Raw genomic sequence first — 10,893 nt, forward strand, 5'->3', positions numbered from 1 at the left:
ATTGGGATTCCTCGCACCCCTCAACATGGAGTACGAAGACAACGGGATTACGGAAGGAGCCGCCGTGTGGTGCTTCCAATTCTGCCTGACCGGGCAGCCTCACGCCTTCCTCCAGTCCCGTCTCAATGGAAACACCATGGCGGCTGACGTGGAGCGGCGCGAGCTGCACCGGACATACCCACAGGTGGTCAACTTTCTGTTGCGCACATACGCTACCGATGAGGTAATCTCCGAAGCGGTTGGGGATGTGACCTCCTTCCGTCAGAGTTCAAACGTGATGGAGGAGGTCTGCAGTAACCACCTCTGGAACAAGGCACTCCGCTGCGGTACGGTATTCCTCGACCGGCGGTTGAAGTCCGTATTCGTTGAGGGGTTGCTGCCCGCCACGTGCGCGCAGGTCCGCAATTACCTCGCCACGCACCCGGATGTGGATTACCAACCCGTCGCTCGCTATGCGCAAGCGATCGGGGAAACCAATCGGGCTTCCCGTTGACAGGGGATGGAAGCCATGGCGCATCGAGAGCAGCCCGGAGCAGCTAGAAGATTCGACCGCACCGCAAGGACAAGGCCCGTGCTGTCGGTTGAGTCGGCATCCGACATCCCGACAGCCGGGGAATTTGCTGAAGAAGCAATCGTGGCTGTGACGGACCAAACCGCCACGCCGACCTCGATGAGCTCGCCACCGACGAGTTATTATCCGTCGCCGGCAGCCTCGACGGCGGGTGCCTCGGTTCCGCCCGCCAACTCTGGTGACGTGCGCACAGGACCGTACGGGAGGCAAGGGCAGGATCCACGCGTCCGGTTCTCCGGCGGGAGATTTCCCGGACCGCCACCGTGCCGGTTCTGCCTTGACACCACGCACCGACAAGAGGAGTGCCCCGTCGTTGCCGATGCGAGCCTGCGGGCCAAGCTTCTGGAGGCACGAGAGGCCAACTAGCAGAAGTTACGCATCCGGCAAGGCCTCCGCCGGGGATCCCCGTTCAACCGCCAGGGGCCGTCCGCTTGGCGAAACCAGCGTCAGGGGGCCCCCGCAGTCGTCAACGTGGTGGAGGAACCGCACCCTGACCATGCCGAAGACCACGTCGCGCAAGCTGCGGATGAAACCGGCGAGGAATTGCTGCTGACGGGAGAAGCCGGGGAGGACGCGTAGAGGCGACGACGTCTCTCCCCGTGCCCAGCCTCGGAAGCTTAGGCACCCCAGATCCGGCTGCGCCAGTGGAAGCGCAGCCGGGTAACCGAACAGAAGTCCAGGCCATCTGCTTCTCCAAGAAGCAGAATTACAAGATCTCCGCTACGGTTGGTCAGAAGCAGGCGTTGATGGTCGCCATCACGCCAGTGCTTGACTCAGGAGCCGGCCCGAACCTCATACATTTACGGTGTGTTGCCGAGTCGTGGCGACCATCGATAAAACCGGTTGGGAGCCCAGCGCTCATCGACGCGTCAAACTGCGCGATGAAGGCGCTAGGGGAAATCCCCTTGCTCGTCCGAATCGGTGAGTTTGTGGCACGCGTCCCGTTCCTAGTAGTCACGAGCCTCGCCGTGGACTGTATCCTCGGTACGACCTTCCTGGATCGCCACGTCAAGGCGATCCTCCCACCGCAACAGAAGGTCGTGTTCCACGACGCGCTACCCGTAGCGTTGGTCGGAACAACCCCCTCGAGCCATGACCGCAAGATGGTCTCAAGGAGCACCGCACAACAACTACCACCGTCGGATAAACCCGAACGGAGGGAACTGGCATTCTTAGCCAACGCACCGTCACGGAAGATCCGCCTCGTCAGAGAGGTGACAATTCCCCTGATGACGCAGGCCATGGTGAGGGTCGCCACGCCGGTGGGGGGTTATGTTTTTTGCAGGACTCCCCAAAAACCACGCGCAAGAATTTGGCCCTCATGGCACAAGGGGTCATGGATGTTGTCCCCGAAAACCCGTTCTCGGTAATGCTCAGCAATTTTGGGCACCGCTCGGTTCACATCCCGAAGCATACCGTAGTCGGACTGGCTCTTCCGTCGCCCACTCACATCCTGACCCTTGGCGACTCGGCCGCTTCCGCGGCCGAAGCTAAGGAAGGGGGAGGGATATTTAATTCCAACCCCTCAACCGCAAAGGATGGCGCGAAAGAAGCCCCCGACAACCGTACGGACAAGGGCGGGTCTGAACAAGCCACGCCGCCCAAGGCGCCCCTCGGGACGGTTGGAACGGATAAACCCGAAGACACCGCCGCCCCTGAGTAGAACCCGAACGCCTGGCAGGAGGACGTCCACATCGGTGCCGAGGACGAGGAGGTACGCTGGGAGGTCCTCGAGGTACTGTCCGAATTCAGGGGGATGTGGACCGGCCAACTGGGAAAAATCGGGGCCACGAAGCACCGCATTGAGCTCGAGCCTGGTGCTCGCCAGATTTACAAGGCGCCTTACCCTGCCGGACCAACCGCACGGGAAAAGGAGAAAACAGAGATCGACCGCATGCTACGGGCAGGGGTAATCGAACCCGCCACGGCCGAATGGGCAAGCCCTGTAGTATTCGTCCGTAAAAAGGAAGGTACCATGCGGTTCTGTGTCGACTACAGAACGCTCAACGCAGTTACCGTTCGGGATTCCTATCCGTTGTTGAGGATGGACGAGTGCATCAATTCCCTCGGCGACGCTACTGTCTTTACCACGCTGGATTGCAACAGCGGGTATTGGCACGTAGAAATCGCCAGGAGGACCGTGACAAGACGACGTTCGCGTCGCACTGCGGATTGTACCGTTTCCTCCGCATGCCGTTCGGTTTGAAGAACGCCCCCGCCACCTTCCAGCGGGCCGTCGACATTATACTGTCGCGGGTAAAATGGGAAACCGCACTGGTCTACCTGTATGATGTGATCATCTACTCAAAGACTGTAACGGAACACTGTAGTGCAATGTGCCTGTCAGGCCGGAACCAGGGTCTAACGGTCCAGCAACAACACAGCCAACAAACAACAACCAACAAGAGTTGCCGACGGCACAGCCCTACGGAGTGTCCGATTCTCCCTTTCCCTTTAAGTGGGTTTGCGGCCCACAGTAGCTCAAGTCCCTGATAGGGGGGCAAAAGGAAGATGCCCGGCCCGGGACGAATGGTGGTAGAGTCTTGTACAGGCAGCTGCTCGGCGAGTTCGGGGCGGTGATTAAGAAGCCGGGTCCGATGGGTCGTAAAGCCAATGCTCGCTGAGCGCCTGATACACCTTATACCCTGTATAAGGTCTTCGACGGGGGCGTCGCAACGCAGCCCGACGGGAATTAGCACACACATAGCAGCGCTACACCTCCGTACTGCCCGATGGCAAAGTACCGACACCGGAACGGTCGCAACCTGTATCCGATGGAACCAACACTGTCCTGTATACACAACAGGACCTTCGAGGGAGACGTCGTCGCAACAGCCTGCGTCGGTGGACGTGAACAAGTAGCAGCGCTACACCCACATGTCGCCCAATGGCTAAGACACCTACACCGGTCCGGTCGCAACCAAAACCGATGGCACCAACAACAAACAAAAGACCCAACGCAAGAGCCCGATAACTCCAGTCGTCACAATGCAGATCGCAATCAGGCACTGTGCAACCAACACAAGATAAGGGAATAGAAATAGAGATAGAAATAGAAATGGATAGGTGAAATAAAGGAAAAGGAAAGGGAACCCCCGAGCGCAAAGGATAACGTAATCTGTGGTAAAAGGGAGCGTCTTGGGAAAGACGGACTTCGACCAAGGCGATATTCAACTCTAGCAACTCGGGTTACCTTTACTGACTTGGTGGTCAGAGGGCTAAGGTATATATCGCCCCGCTGGAGCCACTACAGTAGCTCTCGGCGCTAGATCCTAGATCTAATCTAATGTTAAATAACTAATATGCAACTAATTAAAATTAATGATTAAAATAATAAAGTGAAATAATTTTCACTTGTCACCCCCCCACTTTGTCATACCCCTCAATTCCTTTTCTTTTCACCCCCTCACGGTGCAGCCGATTATTGCACTACATATCCCCCTTCCGAGCGCTCTTGTACGCCGCTCCGCCATCGTATAAGCTCCTCGCCGTTTCTCTCATACCCGTACATCGCCGTTTCCGGTAACCTGCCGAAGTGCAAGAGCAAGACAAGCCTTACGTTTTTTTCATCCCCGAGCCATTCGAGTGGTGGTACCAAACGCAAGCGCTACGGCGCGGGCTTTTCTTCCACTTCCCACGACCCTCTAGGTCTTCCTTCCATCCCTCGATTACCCCCCGATTCCCAACATGCTGGCCCTGTTGGCCACCTTGATTCCGATTCTAACGCTCCGTCCTCGCGTCGATACCCTGCTGCGTCGGAGCTCCACGATAAGGCCATGCGCCTTAATCCTGTGCTTTTTGCTTCCGCTAAATGGTTCTCTGTGATCGGTTTATGCGCCTTCGATGACATTGCTTACTCGTTCGCCGACGGCGCCGGTATGCTTCCAGGACAAATCCCTCTTCAAGCTATCCGGTCTTACGATTGGTTGGCTCGCATCGCCATTCCTCCCTCCATCTTGTGTCACACTCCGCCTCGTGGTCGTGCGGTGTTATCGACCAGCTTCATGACCGCTGTGTGCGACAGGCTTGAGCTGCCATTGACGCAGGATCTCATCCCTGAGGAATTCGGTTGTGACACGTGGCAGTTTCGCACCGATGGCGAGCGGTATTACCTCGATAACATCCTGGCCTGGACCTCCGATAACCCTCCTCGTGAAGCTATCCGCCTTTGGTTCAACCAACGGACCGTCTCGGGCGACGCTATGCTGTGGACCAACGCCATAATTCCGGCTGATTTCCGATTTATTAAGCGGGGTACCATCCCCTTCTTTCAGCACACAGTGCGCTTCGAACGCCGTATTCGTTCTGACACTGGTTATTTTGTGGCCTACCAGATGTTGGAGGCGCGCGAAATCGCGAGGTGCCATTACGCGAATCGTTATCAACGTATTCCGTCGTGGTGGAGCCAATTTGAGGTCTGCCAAGGCTTCTGGGCTGAGCTCGGCCCTGTGTACACGTATTACGGAAGGTATTTACGTGATCCTCGGCATGGCCTTTGGGTAGTCTTCCTCACAGAGTGGTGTACCAAAGTGGCAGTGACCCTCCTGTGGGAGACCTACGACTGCTGGAGGTTGTGGTACTTGCCTCCCCAGCTCATCAGCCTCATGCGACGCCTCGATTATTCGGTTCCCCTGGGCGGTGCTGATGCAGATACCGAACTGCATTCTCTCCTCAATAAAATAGAGGATGTCGATTGGGACTTGATACCGCGTCAAAATTCCTCTCGTTCCTTCGTCCGGCAACGGCCCTCCTTCTCTCCTGGTCTTGCTCATCGATATACCTTGGCCACAAACACACGCACACACACACGAAGCCTTCTGCACACGCCTTCGCTCCGCACGCCGCCCACTGCGGCCATATATTACTCTACCATAATATACACACACGAACCCACGCACATTCCCCTACTCTCTTTCCACCCCCCTTTCCCGCAGTGACCGGCACAAGTCGACATTGCCCCCGCTACATACAATGCTCATGCTCATGCTCATGCCTATGATCATGCTCATGCCCCCACAACGGCCGGGGGAGCCGCGCTTCGTTTTCCAGCCGTCGGCAAAATTTCATCCCTGCACCTTTGCATCCGGACTCCAATCTTCCATCTTCCATCTACCGACCACAGCACGAGCCTTGAAACTTTGTACGCCAGCAAACCAACCTTTCCCCCCTCTCCCCCGAACAACTTAAAAGCCGGCCCCGCAGCCCGTCCTATCCATCCCATCACCTCCCTATAACCATCTTATCTAGCCCCACCACCCTCAGCCCCGCCAGCCTCAGCCCCACCAGACTTGGCTCCGGCACGCCGAACTAACCTCTCTCTAATCTTGAACAAAGCAATCGCTGACCTCGTCCTATATTGCTTGCTGTGCACGTGTACCAGTAGGATTCCGACAAAAGCCCAGAGAAAACTGATTTTTAACAAAGACAGAAAAAGGGACGTGCGTCGGAAGATGGGTGAGATCAAGTGTTACATTGTTTAGAATGTAATACGCTCAGAAAGAACAATGAGTAGATGAGAGGCTTTGATGATATGGTGCTACACATCTGAACTGCTGTCGATTGGCTTCTCAACATCATCATCGTCGTCGTCATCACGAAACAATCCACTTAGCTTTCTTCCCCTCTGACTGCCAGGAGGCAAGTCGGCGTTAGCATCACCGGGAAATTTTTCTGCGCTGCAATCCCGAAGACTGTTGAACAGTCGAGATGCAATCTCGCTTTGTTGATCAGCTGAAAGGCTGCCCTGAGGTGAGAGAAGTGCTTTCATTTTGTCGAATTCGAGCTGTCTCTCCTTTAGAGCGAGATCACGACTCGCGAGGTGATACTTATGCTGTTGGGGTTTTTCGTAGATATCAGAAAGCTTCGCGCTTGACTCTGCAACTTGCATTATTGCTTTTGCATCAGAGTCTTCTTTGGGGCTCTCCTTGCACTTCTGAGAAGCCCTTTTGGCTTTCTTGGCTGATTTCGTGCCCTGCGGTCTTGCACGATCGCCGTGTTTTGTAGCAGAAAAACCGGCAGATTCACTATGTGCAGCAGCTCCAATCCCAGCATCACTGCCGTCCACAACATCATGAGCACTTAATTCATCGTCTTCGAAAGCAACGTCTGCAATTGGTCTTGAAGTAGATTGCCCCACTATTTCGTCCCCTCCAGCGTCCAGTACAAGAGCATTCTCTGCTTTCATCCTCTCATGGCACTCGAGAAAGGGAAATGGCCTCCCGATACGGTAATTTGGGGTTCGTAGCACGACGTAAACCTGTGACATTACTGCTGCTGTAGCACTTCGGTTTTTCCTTTTCGTTGTACGCAAACGTTGCACATCGGATGAGATCTTCCCTTGTAGGGCCTCCTGTGAGATTCATTCCCTCTAGTCTCGGCATAAAGCTGTCAAACAACACGCAAGCTGTCTTGATTTTGGAGAACTGTTTGTGGCAGGTTTGCGGAGAGAGTCCAGCCCAGCGTCGAACATCACGCGCGCATCCTGTATTGAACACGGTGCACGCATCAGATGGTATAGACCTTGCAAAAACTTTCCTGGATCCGCCGCCCATACGCAGCGGCTGTCATAGAGGCGCCTCTCTCGTTGCTCATTGAGACCAGACTCTCCGCGACGCACAGTCCCAGATTCTCCGTGCTAGACCATCCCAGACCCTTACCTTTGCTTCGTGCCCTAGGCGCTTGAACACTGCCACCGGCAGGTGCTTCCGCCATTTGACGCTGGGGCAAGATGGCGCTGAAGAGAGAAAAGCGCAATCTGCGACTGTGCTCTGGCGTCCACCGCCAAATGTCTGGGCACCCTGCCGGTACAGGCTGACAGTTCTACCAAAGTGGACGTCCCTTTTAGTAGAACTGTCAGCACGATGAAAATCTGTTAAATTTGTACACTGTTTTTTAGGAACATTCTTGCCCAAACGGGGTTTGGGCAAGAATCTTGCCCAAACATTTTTGGTTTGGACGAGAATCTTGCGCAATTTCCAAACTTTGGGAATGGTAGAGGCGCGGTGGGGTATGCCAATCTTGCCCAATGGTCTAAAATTTGGTGGTTGGAAAATTGGGCAAGGTTTTTCGTCCGCGGTGGGGTCACCCTCAGCGGGATACTGCACGGGTCGTACCGGTTTGCGTCATGGACGCCCCTATCACTTCACCTACCCAGAGTCCATCAACGGATCAAAGCACCACAAGATTTGCCACATATGCCGCCAAAGCAATCGCAGAACAGAGACAGGAAGAAGGCTCTAAAAAGCGGTCCTCTCCAAACGGCCCCCCTCAGCCTGTCAACAAGACGAAACACATCGCCCTTTCGACTGACATCCTTTCTATCCTTGTGGCGAGCTACAATATTCGCTTCAGCGATTATTCGCCCAGGTGCACGTGATCCGTCGGACGGCACAACGATGTACCAGACTTGCGTTTGTTGCGGGCAGGTACCTTGCTGGAGGTCAGTCCGCAAAACTCGTGGTGGGATTTTTCAAACTCGGGTTTACTTTACGTCCAGCGAGTTTGTGGCCAAATAAAAAAAACAACGCGTTATTTTACGGACAACGTTCCTGGTTAGTCTTCACTATAGAAAGGAGACTATGAAAAATAAATTCTTCTAACTCATCTTCACTATCTGGAATACCTTTTTTTTTATGGCATGCACGGGAGAGTGAATGTAACCTTTATTGCAAATATTCTCTCTCTTCTCAACGTGGACACTGGCATCTTTCTGAGCTAGACGGAAGACGATGGAGAGCATAAAGCTGCATTGGCCTAGCTCATAGCGAAAGAATGACAATGACTCAACACGGAATAAAAGTCAGCTACAGCTTTGCAGTGAACATTAGTTTATTCATTTGCATAACAAACCGAACGGTTTGCCCCAGTAATGCCGGCTAACCCAACTGATCAACTACACTTGCACCACAAACAGGCGTGGAATTCAGCAAGTCATGTGGCGATTGTCCAAAATGAAAAAGACATTCTGTTCTGCGAACTGTACTGTGGTCCTCATACTGAAGCATGTTGCAGCAAAGATCACCTACACCCACTGTACCGTAGCAACTGTAGCCAGGTGTATTCGATATTCAAATCTCCAACTAATAACATGTCCCCAAGGGGGCAAAAGCTTGCGCGATTCATTCTTTGATTGCATTCAGCCGCTTCCCGTCCACTTTCGACTAACCAGAGAGAAAAGTATCGGGAAGTAGGCTGTCCCTTTTTACCTTAAAACACTCGGCGCCTTTTAGAACGGGGCGGAAAATTGGTGCCGCTGCTTGTGCATGTCTGAATCGCATCCGCAAACGGAAACCACAAAGAGATCCTATTTGATGCAGTGGGCTCATGAAATTCGCAACTTGAAGCCCTTTTGTGAGAAAAATAGTCTTGTGTCCCAACGTGCCACGCCATACTGCCTGCTGAGAGAAACTCCTTACCTTGCTGCTTACCCTATCGCTTTTAGACGGTAAACGACCGCAAGCGTACCAACGTCATTGAAAAGATATACACCTACACGTATATTTCGTCATACAGTGTCGCATCAATACTGTACCAGAATCAAAAAGTCGAAACACGCATTTCATATCGCTGGGAACAAGCCTGCTTGTTCGCCATGCTCATCCATGAAGTTAATCATGCTGCTTTCATTGTATATGTACAGGAAAACCAATTCACTGCTCGGCCTGCAATCAAATTTCTATTTGTGCACGTAGAGGACGCCAGAGCCATACAAATCCCATGATCGCTGTGACATACGCTTGACTTCCCCCTAAATGAGCATGTCAAAACAGGCATCACCGCTATCAGTAGTACAACGCAAAGTTCGTTCGCTCGTCAATAACAACCTTCTTCGCCACGTTGCAACAAGTACGCAAACACAATCTCCGACGAAAAGACCGCCAGGATGTGCAAATCGACAAGCACTGACAGTGTACAGTACAGTACTGTAGGGCCGCCGACTGGCAACAACATCGCAGGGTGCAATGGACACGCAGTGAGCAAGGCCATTAAAAACGGCGATATATTCCACGTAGAGCAAAGCGATGTCGCCCCACTGAGTCATTCCTTCCAAGGCACATTAGCCTGAACAGACGGCCTCGTCAGCGAGCCCGTGATCGCGGCTCCTTTCCGCCGCCGCCGCCACAAAGCGCCATCCCAAGTCGTCGCATGCGTTTTCGTTTCAGTCTCGTCCCCAGATTTCAGATCCGCAAGCTTTCCTGCCAGTTCAGTGATCTCGCTCTTTTTCTGCTCGAGATCCCTCCGTAAGTTGTTGTTCTCCTCGACGAGCCGAGATTCCTCATCCAAACGCTCCCGAATGAAACTCAATTGTCCACACTGCAACGTCGCGTTCTCCTTCGACAGCAACGCCACCCTCCTCTCCAACTCCTTGATGTAGTGTTTCCGCCGCTCGCGGCTAGCCGCCGCGCTTTGTCGATTCCTCTCCGCGCGCATGGCCTTGCGCTGCTCCTGATCGTCCTCGCCCTCGAGCCCGGGGGCCGTCGTGGCGACACTATCCTGGCTGGTTTGTGGATGACCTGGGTCGTCCGTCGAAACGCGCGGCGCAAAGCGTACATGCGTCGTGCGTGCGACAAACGGAGTCGACGTCGGCACGGGCGCAGGCACAGGCAGCGGCACGGGCTGCGTTTGTGGCGATGGTGTGGAAGTGAGGTTGTTCCGGTTGGCGACAGGCTTCTCGTCGGTCGACACAACAAGCTGCGGCTGCTGCTTTGCGTGAAGGAGCGGCCGCGAGGCGACGGGATTGTGCGAGTGCTGGCCGAGGGGCTGGGCTTGCGGGTGTGCGAGGAGGGCGACTTGGGAGATTTGTCGCTGCGGGAGGGCGGCGGATTGGAGGTGTGCGACTTCAATTGAGGAGGAGGGGGCGGCGGCAGCGGCAGCGGCAGCAGCAGCGGCGGCAACGGCGGCGGCGGCAGCGACGCCAGGATCCGGGACAGTTGGTTGGGCAGGGGGAGCAGGACGGCGCAGGATGGAGGAAGGTTGCGACGTGGCTGGAGGGAAGGGGAAGGATTGCGGTTGGGACCAGACAGCGGGTACGTTTTCAATTTGCGTGATGGGCTTCATGGGTGGAGGGTGGTTCACAGGGGGCGCAGAAACCGGGACGGAAACCGAAACCGGAGGAGGGGCAGGGGCAGTTGTTTGAAGATGTTGTTGCTGGGCGTTAGGAGCAGCGGTGAGCAGATGGTCGAGAATGTCGTTGATGGGCACGGGGGTAGGGTTTTGGATGTCGTGTGTCTGTGCGATTGGAGGATGGCGGACGGCGGGTGCACTGTGGACGGGAGCCGGTTGGGAGAGGGGAGCGGTGACGTGGTTTGAGGCATTGGCGGCGA

General features: G+C 54.7%; 2 protein-coding genes; one reads left to right on the plus strand and one right to left on the minus strand.

The window, feature by feature from the left end:
• Positions 1-2,327: 2,327 nt before the first annotated feature.
• Positions 2,328-3,064, plus strand: CHC_T00005751001 (hypothetical protein). The gene is made up of 2 exons (XM_005717343.1): positions 2,328-2,651; positions 2,720-3,064. The coding sequence occupies exons 1-2, from the start codon at positions 2,328-2,330 to the stop codon at positions 3,062-3,064; spliced, it is 669 nt and encodes a 222-aa protein (XP_005717400.1).
• A 5,297-nt stretch (positions 3,065-8,361) lies between these two features.
• Positions 8,362-10,893, minus strand: part of CHC_T00005752001 (hypothetical protein) — a 2,923-nt gene continuing 391 nt past the window's right edge. Inside the window, 2 exon segments of the mRNA XM_005717344.1 lie at positions 8,362-9,607; positions 9,608-10,893. The exon segment at positions 9,608-10,893 is cut by the window's right edge and continues 391 nt beyond it. Coding sequence (XP_005717401.1) covers positions 9,608-10,893 — 1,286 coding nt within the window. The 3' untranslated portion in view covers positions 8,362-9,607.

Source organism: Chondrus crispus, genomic scaffold (genome assembly GCF_000350225.1).
Source record: "Chondrus crispus Stackhouse genomic scaffold, scaffold_310, whole genome shotgun sequence".
Classification (NCBI taxonomy): Eukaryota; Rhodophyta; class Florideophyceae; order Gigartinales; family Gigartinaceae; genus Chondrus; species Chondrus crispus.

Excerpts from the sequence above, each read along its gene's own strand:
- CHC_T00005751001 (XM_005717343.1), top strand. The coding sequence starts at position 2,328 with ATGTGGACCGGCCAACTGGGAAAAATCGGGGCCACGAAGCACCGCATT. Across the intron at positions 2,652-2,719 it reads ATTCCCTCGGCGACGCTACT|ACGACGTTCGCGTCGCACTG; the intron begins GTCTTTACCACG and ends GACCGTGACAAG.